Source organism: Hirundo rustica, chromosome 9, assembly GCF_015227805.2.
Source record: "Hirundo rustica isolate bHirRus1 chromosome 9, bHirRus1.pri.v3, whole genome shotgun sequence".
In the NCBI taxonomy this organism is placed as follows: Eukaryota; Metazoa; Chordata; class Aves; order Passeriformes; family Hirundinidae; genus Hirundo; species Hirundo rustica.
The window spans coordinates 7,262,040-7,280,931 of NC_053458.1; the positions used below are offsets into that span (position 1 = coordinate 7,262,040).

Consider the following 18,892-nt stretch of genomic DNA (forward strand, 5'->3'; position numbering starts at 1 on the left):
AGTACTGAATATTGTTTATTTGTGTGTAAGTGGCACTTAGGAATCCATGCCCCGTTGTGCTTGGGGTGTTTGCTTTAAAGCACCGCATAACCTTTGGTTATGGGATCTTTGCTTTGGTTCTCATGCATCTTTTGCTTTTGCTGATCTGTAAGCAGTGCACAGCCAGCCCAGGCAGGTGATTTTGCCTTCTCTCTAGAAGTGACCTGGCTGAATCAGTACCAAACCAGTTCAGTGCAGCAGTGTGTGGGGAATCTTGTGCAGGTGTTGTCCATATGTGCTGGGTACATGCCTGGAAATGGGAAGGCTGAGGGTAAGTTTTTTTCATCTGTCAGCATATCATTTTTCACAAGCAGTGGAATTTTTTTGAAGGCTTAGGGGAAGGACGAATTCTGTTCAAGGTTCTTTCATTTTATTACTATAAGATTTATAGCATTGCCAAGCCCTTCTTTGGACTGATACCAGACCTGCCATCCCTCATCTATTTGGAGTGCAGAACTCTCTTCCTTTATTTTTCCAGCTTTTATTCCGCAGATGAAAAAATCAGCATTTGAACTCCTTTTTGCAGGGATTAGTTTGTTCAGTCCTTATTTCTAAATTGGAAAGTAAGAACTGCTTTAAGGAGACTTTGAGATTTTCATAGTTTTATTTTACATCCCACAATGGGGTTTTCAGTTTTAGAGCACTAACATATTTCTCCTTGGATTTAACCAACTCCCTGCCCTATTAAAGTTGCTTTCTCTGCCTCAGTTCTGTTCCACTCTAGACTTGAAGCTGTTACCTTTTGGACTGGATCCACCCATCCTGACACTGAAATGAGGGCCTCATTGAAGAAAGCATTCCAGGAACAGTTTATCCTTTGCTAGCTGACTGAGATTTTCTAATGCAGGGTTGGCTTTTCTTTCTTTGAGCGCCGCTGAGGCCAAATGTGTTCCCAGGCACTGTGAATTCAGTTCACTTTTTTGTGACTGCCCCTTCAGCTCTGGGAGAAGCCTGGAGGGGAGAGACGCTGTCATGTGCTCTGGCTCTTGAGCCCTGTGCTTCAGTACTGTGAGGAGTTGAGTGCCAAGATCTCTCCAAGTCTGACCTTTTCCAGGAGTACAGTTGTTCCAGCATGCTTTGCTCTTTATCTTGCATCACAGAATACCAGGTTCTCTGTGAACAAAAGCAATTGTTCCTAATTTACATGTGTCTTTCAGAATGTCCCTTCCTAAAGAACAGAGGGAATCCATTCTTGTATCCTGCATTCCACCCTGCATATTTTGTTACGAGTGCCTAATTAAGTGTGTTAAGTGCTAGTTCTCAGTAATTGATATCGCTGAACCACTCATTGCATATCTGGGGAAAACAATAGACACAACTTCGTAACAAGCTGATCATAGCCACCTAGGGAAAGGTGTAATTTTTAACTTTAGGAAGGTTTAAATGACTGAGAACAAAGTCCAGACAAATGATTTGAGTCGTTACAAAATGAGGCTCTGAGCTGCAATGCTTTTCGGCTGCCCTTCTCTCTCTTCTGTAGCCTCAGGCATTGAAATGCAGCTTGTCCATATATTTGGTTCCTATCCTGGTTTTCTTCTGGCTCAAAATCACAGGTGTGTTATTTTTTGCTGGATTCTTCTTTTGTAGCTGTCTTTTGTTTACTGCCACAACAAGAGACAGAATCCTAAGGAGAACTGCTGTAAATGCATGTTCATGTTTCTTCTACCCTTCCCCCAGTCTCTACTCCTTGCCTCCCACCCCTTCCTAAATTCCATTAATATTTACAGACAAAGAGCCAGAACTCCAGAACTCCAGCATTAATCTCAAATTCAGAATGAGATTTTTCTGGCTCTATCTGTAGCTAATGCAGAAGACAACAGAGGTTAGAAATGCACTTAAAAAAAAAAAAAAAAAAAAGAACAAAAGGCCTTTTCATATTCAACACACTGGATGGATTGTATTAGGTGTAAAAAAGCTTTCAAAGACCAGACCATATGTAAAAAAATATGTATTATTGTTGGAAGGCAGAGGAACATTTATTTGCTTACTGACTACACTGAAAGTTCCTGAGCTTTAACTTATATAAACTCATTGTTTCTTCAAATTTTGTGTGTGGAGAAAACAGTTCCTTTCTTCATCTTACTGGTTCATGTACAGATAAGCAGTAAAACCAAAAAGTCAAATGAACAGAAAGAGAACTGTGTTGATAGTTACATGCCGGCAATGTACAAACTAAGCATTTGTAAGGAGATGTATAAACAAACTTCAAAACCAGTGAAGTTTTGCAAACACAGATTTCATAGGCAAACTGAAATTGAGTGGAGGGTGAAGAGAATGAAGAATTCAGATAATTTGCATTTGTTTTCTTTGACCCCAAACCAAGTATTTTCTTTCATTTTTGTTGTTAAGTGCATAGAATGTGTTATTAACCTTTATGAATTGACTTTAAAAGCCAAATTCAAATATAAATATTACTGTTCTTCCAAATGGTTCTTGTTTTAATTGTTGGTTTATTCACTGGAAAGTATTTGCTGACTTCTGTAGTCTGCACTGGCACTTACTCCTCTGTGATCCCTGTCCTTGATTGTTTCAAGGGTCACTTTTCCCTGCCATGGGGAGGATGGCTCATGTCCCTGTCCACTTGGTGTGGGGTTCTTGCTTCTGGTGACCTCAATGAGTTGTCAGCAGACAAATTTGTTATCTGTGTCAAGTAATAGACTGTATCCATCTGGTTGTGAGGCCAGGGGTTATTTTAGAGGACAGAAACTGAATTCTTTAAATGAAGAAGGAGGTAATCTCATGTCCTGTGGAAGGTGGTTTGGAGCAGTCTGGAGAAGCTAGCTCTGCAGTATCCGTGTGCTGCTCTTCCTCCAAGGAACTGAGAGAACATACTTTAGCAAAGGATTCCTCAATGTATCCAATACCCCAGAATACATGAACACAGAAAACGTTGGTGGTTTTATTTTTTTGCCCTTTTCCATATGGATTCATTTATTCTTAAATTCCAAGAAAATACCAGTACCCATCAGTCTATCCTTTAGTCTGGAAGTTTGTATTATTTGTTTTTTTGGGAAGGGCTCCCTTACTTTCTTCTCATCTCTCCGGCATTAGAATTGGCTTAAACCACTTTTCTGATGAACCTACATTTTCCAGATAAATGAAAACATAGGGGTTTATTTTTCAAAACTGAAACAGTTGGATTGCCTTTTTGTTTTACTGGGATAAGCATCCACAATGCTCTGGGGAATGGAGAATGATCTAAAATAAGCCTAACTGTTTTTTGTTGTTTATCTGTTTCTTTTTGCATCTGTCTTAGTATTTATTGCTACCATCTGCGTTTCATTTCAGGTTGTCTAATGTCTCATTCTGCATGTTCTTTGCCTATTCTTTTTACATAGCCTAGGGCTGTAATATCACCATTTGCCTACAAGAGATCCATTTCTATCTGTAGCAAAATGAATTGCATTCATCTGTGTAATTCATTTCTAATGAATGCCTTGCTCCTCATTAAACAGTGATTTACCTTTGTTTCCCTTTCCTGCACTGTCAACACGAACCATTTTGAGGTCCTGTGGAGAGATGCTAATTTGAGAAAGCAAAAGTCAATGCAACTAAGCACTCACGGGGGCCATCCTCCCTGGCACTTTCAAAAATATTCATGGGACGCTTTGCAGGATACAGTTTGCAGGTGGATAAGAAGACTTAAATTGTTTTCCTGTTCATAAGCTCTAACAATTTGAATGCATTTCTCCTTGACACTGTCAAGAGCAGGTGAATCTTTTCAGACCTTGTCTGTTCTGCAAGAATTTTGCCTATCACAGGCACATTTTGGGAGACTGTACTCTTGGTTTACTGTCCCCTCTCTACCTTTTCAGGAATATTGAAATATTTTGAATATGTTTTCAGATTAATATTTTTGAATATCTAATTTTGAGATCTGTAAAAATGTTAAAGACTTGAAAATACTTCAATTTTTTTCCTGAGATGCAAAGATTCATGTAAATATTTATTTGTTTGCTAATAGTATCTAAAGGAAAAGAATGAATGCCATTAATTAAGGAAATAGGGTTGTGTAGTAATTTTGTTACAGATTTGGTTCTTATGCAACTTTTGTGTAATGCACTTTGAAGCTCTCCAGCAACATTCCCTTTTCCAGCCTTGCACTTTGCAGAACAGCAGAATCTGCCATGTGTGCAAATAGATCTGTGCTGCTGACAGATGATGGTTGGAGTATGAGATGAATTACCAAGTTTATTTTCACTTTAACCCTAAGCAGAGTTTGAACTGCAGAAATGGATTATGAATATGAAAATACCGTTGGTAAACATAATTTAAAGCAATACAGATTTTTTCAGGAAGTTTTATTTACAGCCTCTTCAACTCTTACTTTGGTGATAGTACAAGCCACTCACCAATACTTTTGGTTTCTTGAATTTAGCTTGGCATTTTTCAGTATTTATTCGTGTGTTGGGCCAGACTGATCCTCAGTTGAAACTCTAGAACTGCCAGTAGGCATCAGTGGATTTACACCATGGACTAATTTGATCATGGTATTATGAGGGGATTGGAGCATGGGAGGTTGGGTTTTTGTAACTGGGTTTGCCTAAGTCATGTAGTTTTTGGAAGTAAGAACACTGATTAATGTAACAAAACCTTATTTTTAATATACATTTTAGAGGACAAAACTGACCTTGAGAACAGTGTGATGCAGAAGAAAATTAAAATCCCCAAACTCTCTCTCAATCACATAGAAGAAGCTGGGGAGGTTACAGATTATGGAGAAGAAGATGTGGAGCTTAGACACAGTAAGGTACTGAAGTCTTTCTGGTTTTGTTTTTTTTCCCTTTTTAAATCTTTTTTACAAGTGCTTGGGGCATGTGCAAACATCCTAGCTTAAGAATTCCAGGCTTGCTTTTGATCGCCTTAAAGCAGTGTGTTTGGTGAAATTGGGTCACATTGTGTGTGGAGGTGGGGCATGGGTTTTCAAAACCTGATTTAAGTGCAATCAAATGTTTTCCTGTGTATACTGTCTGCACAGTGTAACTGCATCCGAGATTGGTGCAACAATGCTCATCCACTTTGGCCCAGAGTGCCTAAAAGTCACTGGAAGCTGACTGTCCCAGCTGTTCTTGGTGGCATTTGTGACATACTGCTCACTGCTTGTGTGCAGTTGGGAGGGGTGCTCTGAGACTGCTCAGCTACAGCAGTGACTGAGAGGAAGAATTGACAAGACTGTATCACTCCATTGTAACTCCTAGTTGCCTTTTTAGGTTCAAATGCCAGAAGCCCAATATGGAAATGTATTTTTCTTTTGGTATCATATTAATTCTTTAAAAGTCTGCAAACCTTCAGAATGAGATCTGCTCTTCATGTGTTTTGCAGCTGCAGGAGTGATATTAGTACATTTCCTCGTGGTGGGCCAGGGCCTTTTTTTTTTTTTAATTGTTGAATTATTTTTTAGAACATGAATGCAGCAGGTGTAACGTCAAATAATTTTGTTTTCTGCCACGTTTCTCATGGCTATTGTGGTATGGGAATTTGATAGTGTCAGCTTCTCACCTCTAATCTTTGAGCTACATTTGCTTCCCTTGCAGTTGCTTGGAAGTTCAAATGCCTTTTCATATTTGGCCAGTAAAACTTAGTGGCTTTACCTGTACTGTCACATATTAATCCCACTATCCAGGCCCCAGGAAAGTGGTGTGATTTAATTTGTAGAGTTTGTGCAGATGACTGAAGGTAAAATTCCACTGAGAGTTCCCAGGACCTGAAGCCTCTGCAATGCAGTACTAATATAGAAGGAATCAGTTGATAAGGAAGATGAAGCTAGATGATATATTCTGTCTCCAGCTTCAGTGTTTTCAAATCCCTTTCAGTGTTTGCTGATAGTGTTAACTCAGTCACTTGCATCAGGCAGTTGGGTGAATGTGCTGTAGGGACAGTCAGAGAAGGTTTTGTCTCTCAAAGTGTGGGAAGGCCAAGCCCTCAGTTCACAGAACAGCTTTGTGCCTAGGCTGCTTTCACCTTTTTCACAGGTGACAAATGGAGCACACAGTGGGTTCTTTCTCTTGCTTATCAGAAAATCAATTGCTGTCAGAATTCTGAATGTTAAGGGTAAATGTTAAGGAAAAAGAGATCTAGATCCACTTTTTTTAAAAGAAATTAATGATACAGAATCAAGTGACCTATATACACTGCCTTTGTAGGTGTTGCACAAATGCAGGAAGGCCTTTAACCACCTCAGAAGTTTGTACATGCATTTAGCTGAGCTACAATTGCATGTTAGTTATGCTGTATATTATATCCATAAGAACCTGTTAGGCATAATATTTTTGCAGACTGGCTTTGTCTTAGTTTTCTGGAAAACAAGAATATTAACACTTCACAAGACTGTAGAATTTTCATAATGTCTTACTGCTCTCCTAATTTATTTGTTTTTTATTGTTACGTGCAGAGACAAGATGGAAGGAAACAGAGTGAAGGTACACACAAAAGCATTGAAGCAGTTGTTGCTCGCCTTGAAAAACAGAACGGGATGAGTCTCAGTAATACTTCCAGCCCTGAGGAGGCTTTTATGGAGGCTACAGAAGGCATGAACAATATGGACGATGCTGTAGTTCCTCGGATTCTCTATGAGGAATTGCTGAGGAGTTACCAGCAGCAACAGGAAGAAATGAGACACATTCAACAGGAGCTTGAGAGAACGCGGAGGCAGCTTGTGCAACAGGCAAAGAAGCTAAAGGAGTATGGAGCACTCGTGTCAGAAATGAAAGAGCTCAGAGACTTGAACAGGAGGCTCCAGGATGTACTGCTCCTAAGACTAGGTAGTGGTAAGTGCCGGACTTAAGTGGGACTAGTTTGAATGAATTTTGCAGGTGTGATCAATAGTAATGGAAATGTATTTGAAGAATAGCGGTGGTTGTTAAACTGGACATTTAATGTTAAAAGGGTTTTCTGCTGTGGCTGTACAATATGTGTCGGATTTGTATGCTATGTACGTCTGGGGTTTTCTTTGAAAACTAGAGGTCTTTGTGCTGGTATGGCTGAATCAGAGTTCCATTTTAAGCAGCTGTATTATAAAGAGTCTCTGACCTTCCAATATATGCTGAAAAAGTTAATAAAGTGTCATCTGCAAAATATACCAATATGTTCCAATTAAAAAAAAAAAAAAAAAAAAAAAAAAAGAAAAGAAAAGGTGCTGGAATGAATAGTTGGGCTAAAATGAATTTATCTTTTGCAGTTAGGGATTTTGTTTATTGTTATGTGACTGTTACCTTCCATTTCCTGACCCCTCTTCCCATTAGTAGCTTATTAGAATGTAATATATTCATATTTTAGCAGTGGCTTTAAACAGCCATGCTATTTTAAAAACTATGGATTGTTAAAGCATAATTTTAAAAACTTTATATTAGTGTCCCGTTTATCAACACTTGTGGCAAAATGCAGGTTTTTGTAATTTGGATTTCAGTTTTAAATATATTGGGTCAATTGCTCCTTTGTTTGGGTTTATAACAATTATTTAAGCATTATGTTGGAATAAATGGGAAAAAAGACTAAATAAAAAGTACATCCTTTTCACTGAAGATGGTACCCTTGGAATACCTTCAAAAATTTGACTAATTACATTTATTTGTGATTAGAATGTGGTTCTGTGTTGAAGATTTGCTCGGTGACTGAAACTCGGTTGAATTCTATGCATCCAAACTTAGCATGCCGTTCTTACGTCTGCCTTTGTGTATCTGGAAACTTAATTTTTTGCATGTCAATTGGATATTGGCTCTTCTCCTGGACTGGAACGAGTGCATGCAATTTGCATGTGGGTCTGAGTTACGCTCACCTACAGAGCTGGGCCTGAGAGAGCATGTGCCTGTGCTGTAGCATGTGTTCAGGTGTGCCCACACCCTTGGAGCCAGGTTCTTGGAGTGCCCCACAACCTAAACTGGGTGTCTGATTGTCAATGCTCATCATTGTTACACTGTGCATAATTAAAATGTTGTTACTTACCATAAACATTCTAGTTACCTTTTAAATAAAACTAAATAGGCAAGGTTGCTGCAGCCTGAAAAACACAATGTGGTTGGCAGGAGATTCCGCTGAGCTTTCTAAAATTTTCCTTGGATGGAAAGATGTTTCTTCATCTGCAAGTAGTTAGCTGGAATTTATGGGAATGGAGCAGGAGCCAGATGTTGGTAGGCAATGGGGCTGAACAGCTTAAAGTACCAATTTAGTTGGTAGACTTGACAGCAGTTGGAGTGGTGAGACCAGCAGTGAAATGAAGACAGCTACTGAATTCTGTCTCTTTTCTTTCACTTTAAGAAAAAGAAGATGCATTTTTTTGCTTTAGCAAAATAAAGAAACCTTAGGAGAAAATAAAAATAAAAATAAAAAAAACCCCCCACTGATTCTTCTCTTAACATTGGTCATGAATTTTTATTGTATGTATCAATCTGACAACTGAAAACAAATCCCAATTACATTGAAGACAAGTTCTTTAAATTTAATCGCATACCTGGAAAAATATCAGCTATATGACACTTCCAGAAAAAATCCCCTGTTACCATTACTTGTAAGGAACATTGGATGGTAAAGGTAGAATTTGGCCGTGCTGGCTTTGTCCTTCACAGGGTTTCTACTTCCTAAGACTCAGTGTATTAACTTTCGCTTACTCTGTTGTTTTTGCTTGTAGCCTCATTCACAGCAGAGAAACAATCATGTTCTAGAAAGATCAATACAAAACTTATGAATAATTAGCAAGGGAGACATCTTCAACATGTTCTAAATTAGAAAGTCTGATGACAGTATGAAAAAGTACTACTTTTAATCAAGAATAGATACGTAAAGACTTTTTAGTCTTCCTTACTTTTCCAGCTTATAAATGAGGTGTGTTTGGGTATGTGAATAATCTCTGAAAATTGTTCTGAAAATAAATTACATCCTGAATTCATCTGCAGTTGCAGTGATCTCTTAAATCTAGAGTTTCAAATTACATGTAATTTGTGTTACACTGCACTTCTAGCAGGCTGGACTTAATGCAAACTAATTGCATTTCTGTTTCACCTTAGAGACTTGTGATTTCTTTGCATGAGATGACAGCTGGTTTGTGCTGATGAATTGCAGCTGTGGGAAATGCGTGCCTGTTGCCATTTTAAACTTGCAGATCAAATATAGAACAGCCTCTTGAGCTAACGTGCAGTCGAGTAGTCAGTCTCCTAATTTCCCATCAACGTGCTGAATTCAGTGAGGAGCTGGAAGTCAATGTATTGTACTTGAGACCCAGGCCTTCAGCTCTGCTGCTAAACTGGAGCCACTTTTGTGGCAGGAGAGAGGAGATTCATCTTCCTCTTGGTGACACCGAATTGCTCTTTGTCACCAAAGAGCCTTGGAAGCAGCTGTGGCAAATGACAGTAGTGAAATCAGTACTGATCCATGTAGAAATGCTTAATATCATCTTTATGATATAGTATATTATACTTTTAGTATATTATGTCCTAGCAGATCCCTTCCCAGGGGAGGCAGGCATTTCACCAGGGCTCCTGGGGACCAGAGCAGTGGAAAAATGTGATGACTGTTGTGGAAAAGATTTTGGTGTCCCTCTTGAGCTCCTGGAATAATGTGTGCAGCCTCTTGCCTTGCCCACTTGGGGAACTGGAAGCCCTGCAACTGTAGGCCGTTGCAGTTTGTTTTATTGCACCTGAAAGCACACCTAATCGGCCCTCTTTTTATCAATAGAGAGTAAGATAATTTAAAGAATTAAATAACTGACTCTCCCCTGCAGGGACTTTAAATAGCCCTCAGATTGCAAAAGGAGGATTTCAGTAACTTCTTAAAAAGCAGCTGTCTGAGGGGCAAGATTTGTGCAGTTTCCTGTGGCTGGAAATGTGGTCAGAATTACTGAAGTTGTATAGGGATAATGCTTGGGTGTTTTTAGCTCCCTGATAATTTCTTCATTTTTATGTTACATTGCTGAGAATTAGTGTTGCTCCAAAGTCAGGGAGTATATTCACATTCCTTCAGAAACATAGATTCATCAGCACATGCACACAGACTCCCAAGGTTTTATTTTTAATCCCAGTTTAATTTCAGTGATCCAGTTTACAGTGTCTTGGGACTGACACCAGAGTAGGGAGAATGAAATGGTTTTTGTGTCTTACCACATGTCAGGAATTACTGTTTTTCAGCTTTTCTATATTTGTTTGGATTTTTGATGTTAAAAAAAAAGTAGGGCCAAGGTTTCTTGTTACCACTTCTCAGACTTGTGTTGTTTTGTTTCAGATTCTGGTAGATCATGTGCAAAAACTTTCTGCTTACAAATGTATGCTGACCACTTTATCAGTCAATTTATTTTTACTTTCTTACTGATTTTAGGAGTAGTCTAAGATGCATTTTTGAGGTAAAGGGAAGCCTTCTACCTTTTTATCCTGATTTGAATTTGCTGGCCTCTCGGATATATAAAAAAAAAGTCAGAAGGAGAAAGATTTTGCAATAAAACATTTGTTTCCTTCTTGCATTCTGAAAATCGTCTTTTTTCCCCTTGATTCCTATTACATTAGTGCTGTCATTGTTAAGCATTTAGATAGAGGTATGTATTTTTACATTTCCCATTCATCATCTTTCAAATGAGATGCAGAGAGGGGGAACTTGGAGCATGGTGAATGGGGCACATTGCTCTGTTGGCAGGCAGGCAGGAGTGCACGTTGCATGTGCAATTCACAGCATGCGGGGTTGAAAATGCAGAGTTCAGTGGTTGTGGAAGTGGTTGTGGGGACTGCCTGGTTAGAGGCAGGTTTCTGTTTGGGAATCAAAAATCAGGATATATAAAAGAGATTTTAAAGGCTTTCTTCTGGTGACTTCTAAGCAAGTACTAAAACATGAATTGGAGCAGAGGTTTTCTGACCTGCGAGAGCTGTAGTTGTGGACTTTAATCAACTTTTTCCTTGGGGAAGCTCCAGAAACCAAATTCCAGCTGTGTCAATATATGACTAAAAACAGTAAAAGACTTCTAAATAGGCACTAGTAAAAGTGTTTAAAGGGAAATAAACGTTTCCTGGTAGGAAGAGGGTGGTTAGGCTTAGGTGTCTTCCTTGAAGCGGCTTTCAAAGTATAAGAAAATAGCCCTTTGTTGAAGAAAGTTTTCTTAAATTAACAGCTTCAGAGATGACTTCTTAAGGTCGCACTGGCAATTACATCTCTGCATCTGCTTGTTCAGTTGTGCCCATGCTGAGGGCAGGCTTTTGGGTGCTTTAACCAGGCTGGGTCTTCCCCCAGTCTGAATCAGTTTTACAGTCTCAGGTTTAAGAAGTTCAGTTTTTCTTGGCTGTACCGTTGGATATTCACGGTACTAGAGGTGCTTACTAAGATCACTTGAAATTATAATGCAAACGGGATGTTTTGGTGATTTCTCTTTTTGTGCCATGCTTGCACTGGGGCTGGCTCTTAAGACCCTCTTGTTGGTGGCACTGCAGCGTAGGATTGTCTGAGTTGCCAAGACAACTTTTAGTCGTTGGTGAGCATGGAGTGGCAGCCAGCTGAGAACATTTAGCTGGCTGTGTAGGTGTAGAGTAAGCTATAGGATAAATGTCAAATGCTGACAACGGAGGAAGCGCTGCTATTGCTGTATAATAATCTCTAAATCAAACTGCACAAAGTAGGAGGGATGAACGCTGTGCTTGTTCCAGGCACAGGAACTATTTAAGATGCGTGACTAAGACCTGAGTTGTCGTGCCAGCGTGACTTGCAGACTTGGATCTGTTCAGGGCTGGGTCTGTGTGCACAAACACGGAGCAGGGAGATGAAGGGTGACCTGATGATTGAGTGGTCACTGGCTGAAGATGTCAGGGCAGGGCTGCAGAGTGGTGCAGTGCTCTCAGCACCAGCCTGCTACAATCTAGCACTGACAAGTGGGTGAGTTTATCATTAGAGTTCTGGTCGTTCTGGGTATTTCCGTGGTGCTCAGAGTTTTAGCTGGCAACTTTGCTGTGCTGTGGAGCCACCGGCCCTGCATGGAACTTCAGTGCCTGCTGGAGCTTCTTGGGATCCTAGAGCCACACACCAAGAGACACTGAGAGGCTTGGGGCCATGGCCTAGACTTCTGGTGGAACCCCTGCAATGAATGGAGTCATGAAACCCAGTTCACAGATTGCTTTTAGTTTCTTCTTCTGTCCTTTTAGGAATGTTTTAAAACATGGATCTGGAAAAGAGAAGTTCATGACTGACAAAATAATTATCCCCCTTTTAAGTCTGAAACATATGCTTAGTAGTATTCCATTGTTTAATTTGTGCATAATTTTTGTTGATTGCATTAAAAATAAAAATCTGTGTTGGATGGATTGGACAATCAAAATTGTAATTTATGTGGGCTTTTTTAACCTTTGATATTCTTTCTTTGCATGATACTTCAGCATAAGGAACCTAAGTCTGTTTCCTTCATAGCATTTCTGCAGATCCTCTCTATTTTTATACACCTCTGTTATATATAAAGAGATTTTGGATTTCTATAAAATTTGTAATTCTGTGTGGATAATTTATATAATTATCGCAGTAAATTATGCAGATTCCTATGCAACTATATAGCAATTCTTATTTGAAGAATTACTATTGTTGCTTTTGGTTTATAATTTCAGTGTCATTTTAACATAATTTCCTTAGTGTGCATTGAAGAAATCTTACCCATATCTGTAATTGTCCTTATGCTTTAGGAATAAAATTAAACACTTAAATTAAAATTAAACATTTTAATGTTTATAAAGCAGGAATACTTATCCTGCTTTTAGTTACTGATGTTCAGAAGTAGGAATTTGGTTTAGATTACTTCTAACTTTAAAATGAACATGACTAATATGCTATTTTATGCTAATCATGGGTGATGAAGGGATTGATTTCATGTTCTCTGGGATAGCAGACAGCTCTCTTTTCTTAACTGTCTAGGACCTGCCATTGAGGTTGAAAAAGTAAAACCTGAATCAATTGAACCCGAACCTGAGGTACAGAAGACCTTCAGTGAGGAAGCAAATACATCAACGTACTACCCTGCCCCTGTTCCAGTAATGGACAAGTATATTCTCGAGAATGGAAAGGTATTTTATATGAAATATAGCATGAGTAATTTTTAAATGTCCATCTGGTGATGTTCTTGTGGAATTTTCATGGTTGTGGGGGTTTTGCATGGTAGCAGCTTGTACAAGCTTCCTCGGTTTTCACAAAGGTTTGCTGTTATGCTGAGGAGAATTGTGGAGTTACACGGATGTGAAGAGCATAGAAAAGTATCCTCAGTGGTGAGAGCATTGAATGCTGTGCAACATGAGGAATATAGTTATTAAATATGCATGGACATGCGAATTGACATAGTCTTCAGTTGGTGACATCCATAAATACACCAAATATTGACCAAAGTCAGTAACCCTTATTATAAAGTTACATGAGTCTACTTAACCAAAATACTTCTTCCTAAAAGGTTTTTAATGTTTGTAATATGCTGTAGTCATATTGCAGAGAAGCCCTCATGTTTGGGTTGGAGTGCAGGAGGTAATTATGAACCTTGGAAGGGAAATGGTCTCCCTTGATGCTGGTAGGAGCATTGCCACTGAATTGAGCTGATGTCGTGCTACTTTCCAGAGACTTTGTGAAGTTGCTGAAATACCATCTAGCCCTAGTTTGCCAGAACCTGACTGAGAGCTTTTCAGGTTTCAGCGTGTTTAACACATTAACTGCTCATCTACCTAGGTCTGCTTTTACAGCTGTTTTCATTATCATTAGATAAACTTGATGTTTCTTATACAAAACTGTAAGTTCTTCGGAATTGCCTGTGCAGATCCTGTTTCTTGGTGTATAGTGATGTATTTGGTACCGTAATCTGAGAACTCTTAGGGAGGAAACATCCATTCCAGCTTTGCTGTCCACTGGAATTACTGGTGGAACATAGCATGAAACTGCATTTTCAGATTTGTTTTAGAAGACGGGCTGCACAATGTCTGTCCCTCTTGAAGATGAATTCAACACAGATCATTGAGGACAGAATATTTATGAGAAATATAGGATCTTGACAGTTTGACAGGTATTTGATTCAGATAGCTTTTCTTGCCTAGTATATTTCAATATGTCATTTGTTTGATGATTTTGTGTAAGTTTGTGCAATGAGTACTTAGGGTGTATTAGTGTGCGAGTTTTCTTTACCTCCTTCTCTTCCACTTAAGGTCTCTGGGATAGGGCACATCCTTTAGCATTCATACACAGCTTCTCCTGCACCCTTTTTTCATCTGTCAGCTTCTTGGCACTTCTTTTGCTGAAGTTTTCTGTCTTTACAGCTATTAGTATCTCTTTAGTTTCCTTTTTGTAATTTTGGTTCTTGGTTTGCCTATTTACTGGGTCTACAGCCACCTCAGATACCGAAAATGTGAACTAATAATGTATTTGGAGTGTTGGAGGTTAGCAGTTTTCCTTATTTATGGCTTTATTTCTGTATTCCTTTTTAGATATGCACCACTAGAGTAGTTGAAATACTTTTTTTACAAATCTTACCCTTTGTGGCAACAGATTTGATCTTAGTAGGATTCTTTCAAAGCAGATAAATCTCTTCCCTCCAGAGGGGGAAAGCCGAGTCACTGAAAAAGAGCCTATGGCATTCATTTAAAAAAAGAGAAAGAAGAAGAAAGAAAAAAAAAAAAAAGAGTTCATCTTCTGAGACACATTTTAGATCTGTTGCAGATGTTAGCACAGCCACGCTGGTGAGCGTTGCTTTGAATTCGCTGCTGTCTCTGTTGCATTGTGCTTGAATGTTGATCCTGCAGTTGCTGAAATTGGGAGTAAATTTCCCATTGATTTCATCAAGACAAGAGGCTGGCTCATGGGGCAGCTCTTCCAGCAAGAAGGGAATATCTTCTGAGTGTGGAGTACAGTAAGCTTTCCAGAGCTTTGGGATTGATAGGAAGCAGTACTGGGGCTGTTGTAGAGAAGTAAACTGAGACATGGGCAGATTGAATTCCTCACCGTAACAGTGCTAGAAATAGAAAAACGGAGACGTAAGATTGCTGTGGCTGTGGCTGTCTGTCACATAGTTGCTGTTGCCATAGGTGTTTCATACCAGCAATTGCTTTTTTAATAAATGAAGCATGTTAAAAGAAGGGATGATCTGTCTGAAGCATAAATATTAAAACTAGTTCCTGTAACTTGTTCTTTTCTTTTGAGTAACTTCAAGCTAATGAATAATGTAGTAGTTTAAGAGACTAAATAATCTTTGGCAAAGGCAAACTCTAATTTTGGCAGAGGAATTGGATTTTTGATCAAATACATCAGTCCTTACAACTAATGTAATACAGACACCCAAAATTCACTATGTCACAACATTTCTAATCTTAGTTATTTTCTAGGTAACTTTCAGACATTTTCCTGGAGAACTTTTCCAAGATCTAACAAGAAATAAGTTAATTAGAAAATGTACTGGGATTATTTTCTGAGCGCAGACTGCTCACTCCTCATTGAAGTTGCCTTACAAAATGTATAGAGAACACCAAAAGAGTGTGCCTTTTAAAAATCATTTAGGAAGAGGCTCAGTAACAGAGTAAAAGTAAAAAAAAGGGGAGTGTTTGTGTTGTGGTTATTACTAGTTTAATTTCCATCCATGCAGACTTGTGAAAAGCTTCTTAGAATCCCTTTAGTGTAGAAGATTCGGCAGAAGAGGCAGCTTGCTGCATGGTTTTATGCTTTAAGGAAGGTAGAGTTTTCTTTTTTTGTTTTTTAATATAGCATAGCTTGTAGCCATACCAGTCATATTACTCTATTTAAAGTTTTTAAACATCTAGTTGCTTTTGAAGGATGCTGTTGTCGTAAAAAATTTCTTGGGGTTATAGTCCTCATTAATAATTAAAACAGGTTTCCATTTAAAGGAAAAATGGAATTCAGTTGAATACAGGCAGTAAAATGTTGGGTATATAAAATTTTACAGGAGCTTTGTCCAATTTTCATTTCATTTAATGGGACTTCTGTGATACTGCTCAGATGTGTATGAGTAGCAGGCACAGTTTATGTAAAGCCAGATGAAATGAGTAAAACCACAGAAAGCTAAGGACAGAGCAGTTAAGGCAAACAGTCTTCTTATGCAGTTTTGCTATGGGATTTTGTTGGCACGATTTTTTTTTTATCATAAGGAGGTAGAAAGTTTTTTTTTTTAAGTGTTACAGAAAGAACATCCATTGGACTAGATCTAATCAAAGCTAGATTTTGGATGTGTAGCAATCCAGTTGTTTGGTATGTTGCACTTGCGCAGATTTGTCTGGAGGTAAGTGCAGTGAGCTCTGATCAGCATTTGGGAGGTGTAGATCACACCTTAGCTTGTTACGATGAGAGCAGGTGTGTGTCCCAGTGAGTGAAGTCCATCATCACGTGAGTGGAGCTTGCTGAGTGCAGAGGGAGTTCAGAAGTCTGCAGTGTACTCCAGGAACTGGAGCATGGACCTAGAGGGTACAAAGGATTCGTGGTTCCACGCAGGGCCAGTGTGTGTGTCCTGGTTGAGCTTGTGTCAGACTTCTGGTTACTTGTGCAGTTACCTCCGTGCTGTTGCTTGAAGGTGTCCTGAGTGTCAGGACTATCAGCTCAAACACGTGGCAGCCTGGAGATGGTGCTCAGATTCTTGTCCTGCATTGTCTTAAGACTGGAGCACTGGGAATCTTGGGGCAGAGACATAGAGTAGCCCTGTGGGAGACAGCCAAGCACAGTCAGTGCTGAGCAAGGCTAATAGGCAAAACCAGACTTGAGCATCTTCCTTTTGGAGACTGCCCAGTGGCTTCACACTGCATTTCCCAGTACCCATATTATCCTGCTTTACTACTTCAGTGAAATACCTTGACTTCCCATTGTTCGGATAATGGAAAGTTTATGATATTGCTGCAATGGGTCATTGCCTACCCACAAAACAGTATTCATGTGTTGCATTTACATTGATTGTACATGATAGACACACTTTGTGTTAGATCTGGAAGTTTTACAAAGCTTCCAAACTCTCATGGCTTATATTGAAATTGGAGCTCTCAAAATCCTTTCTCCTCTTCCAGTTGATTTAAACAATCAGGCTGGGTCTTGCCAGCAGGTACAGAATACAACTTAGGAAGTAATTCCCTCTTTGCTGCGTCTGGAATATGCTTTGGTAAATCCTGTTTTAGCTGAAGGAAAGTGGTTCATCTTGCTCCTGAATTAGGCTGGTGCAACTGCTTGGTTTATATTCTCTGCATAATTTTATAATTTTATAATACTGGATGTGTTCACTGTTTCCTTCTTCGATCTCTGTTCCTGACCACAGTCTTTCAGGAGAGAGGTTATGTGGGGGGGAGAAGTAGAGATTACTAAAAGGAACTATTTTACATATTGAGGTTGACTTGAACTCCCTGACCCACAAAGTTGGAAAAGTTTCAGAGTTAGGCAAAATGGATTTGTTCAGCCCTAATTACTGTTATTTTAGTTCCTAATATTAATGTTCCTACAGCACTTGGATACTGTTGTGTGCTACATACCATAGATAAGTTGTTATTATTACTACCTTCTAGGTCCATCTTGGCAGTGGAATTTGGGTAGATGAGGAGAAATGGCACCAGCTGCAAGTAACACAAGGAGATTCAAAGTATACAAAAAATCTAGCGGTTATGATTTGGGGAACAGATGTTCTCAAGAACAGAAGTGTCACAGGAGTTGCAACCAAAAAAAAGAAAGATGCCGTTCCCAAGCCACCTCTCTCACCTCACAAATTAAGCATTGTCAGAGGTAGGTTATTTGAAAACTTTTGCTTCCTGCTTTGGAGTTTAACCATTAATCACCGAGTTGAAAGATGCTTCTTTTCAGCTCATTTAAAATTAACTGATTAAAAACTGTAATTCAGATTGCTATTGCATTGTGAAGTGTATACGTACCCAGGAGCAGTAAAGCACATTGCAATAGCTGTGCACAGTGCAGGCCTCCACAGCTGAGGAGTTGTACATTGACTTCAGTAAGGTTTGAAAAGGTCATGACTTCAGACCACTTGCAGGGCAGGACTCTGAGCCTGGAGAACAACATGTTGTTCTAGAATTCATTTATAACACGCTGATTTTTTAAAGTGCATATATTCCTTTAAACAAGACTGAGAGTAGCTTTACCACATTCTCTTATCCAGAACATAAACCAGCTCTGGCATGAGGCACAGAAACCATTATAGCTGTGACTATAAAAATACGCATACCTTCAAAGGCCAGAAAGAATAGTTTTACCCTTTTAAGTGAAGAAAATGGAAATAGTAAAAATTAATTGTTGCACTTGAATTGAAATTTGGACAGGAAGTGTAAATCGCTGACCTCATTTGGTAGGGAAAATTGCAGTGATACTTTCAGTAACTGCAAGCCTGAGTCCATGTGTGTAGTACTTTGAGAGAGAGGAGGCCTTCTCCTTTATTTAAATTGAATGGTGAATTTCAGTCCCTTTGTATCATCATGCCTGTGTTGCATCATTTCTGTCTCTCTTGGTATTTCAGGCTTCTTTTTAAGTGAGAACTGAGTTGGTTCCTCATGGAATACATACTGAAATTGGATTTTTAGGTTTTGTGTCCATACTAAATTGCAGTAGGGCTGAAAGAAACCTCCCCATTTGGTAGAGCTTCATTATTCTGCATTTCCTGTTCTTAGCTGCTATGTGCTCTTAACTGTGAACTCATTAAGAGGTGTTGTAATCGGCCATGAAAGTACCATGTTTTGGAGTGAGAAATACGATTCCTCTCTGAGTGTGTGCGTGTGTCTGTGTCTGTGTTGTGTGGGGAAAAGTTGGAAACTTACCTCTGTACTGTCATCTTTCTTAGTTTATAAGAAATGAGTAAAAGACATGGGGCTTTTTTCACTAATCTGCTTTAAGGTTATATGTGGAGGTGGAAGCTGTTCCATGCTGATTTTCTAGTTCTGTCTGGGGT

General features: G+C 39.1%; 1 protein-coding gene across 5 annotated transcripts in view; it reads left to right on the forward strand.

The window, feature by feature from the left end:
• LOC120756363 (BEN domain-containing protein 5-like) overlaps positions 1–18,892 on the forward strand; it is an 887,649-nt gene that overhangs the window by 540,057 nt on the left and 328,700 nt on the right. Inside the window, exons 2-5 of one of the 5 annotated variants that reach the window (XM_040072627.2) lie at positions 4,656–4,789; positions 6,431–6,806; positions 12,901–13,049; positions 17,508–17,721. The exons of 3 other annotated variants lie outside the window; for them this stretch is intronic. In XM_040072627.2, coding sequence (XP_039928561.1) covers positions 4,656–4,789; positions 6,431–6,806; positions 12,901–13,049; positions 17,508–17,721 — 873 coding nt within the window. The remainder of the gene's footprint in view (positions 1–4,655; positions 4,790–6,430; positions 6,807–12,900; positions 13,050–17,507; positions 17,722–18,892) is intronic. One more of the 5 variants, XM_040072628.2, reaches the window with a different exon arrangement.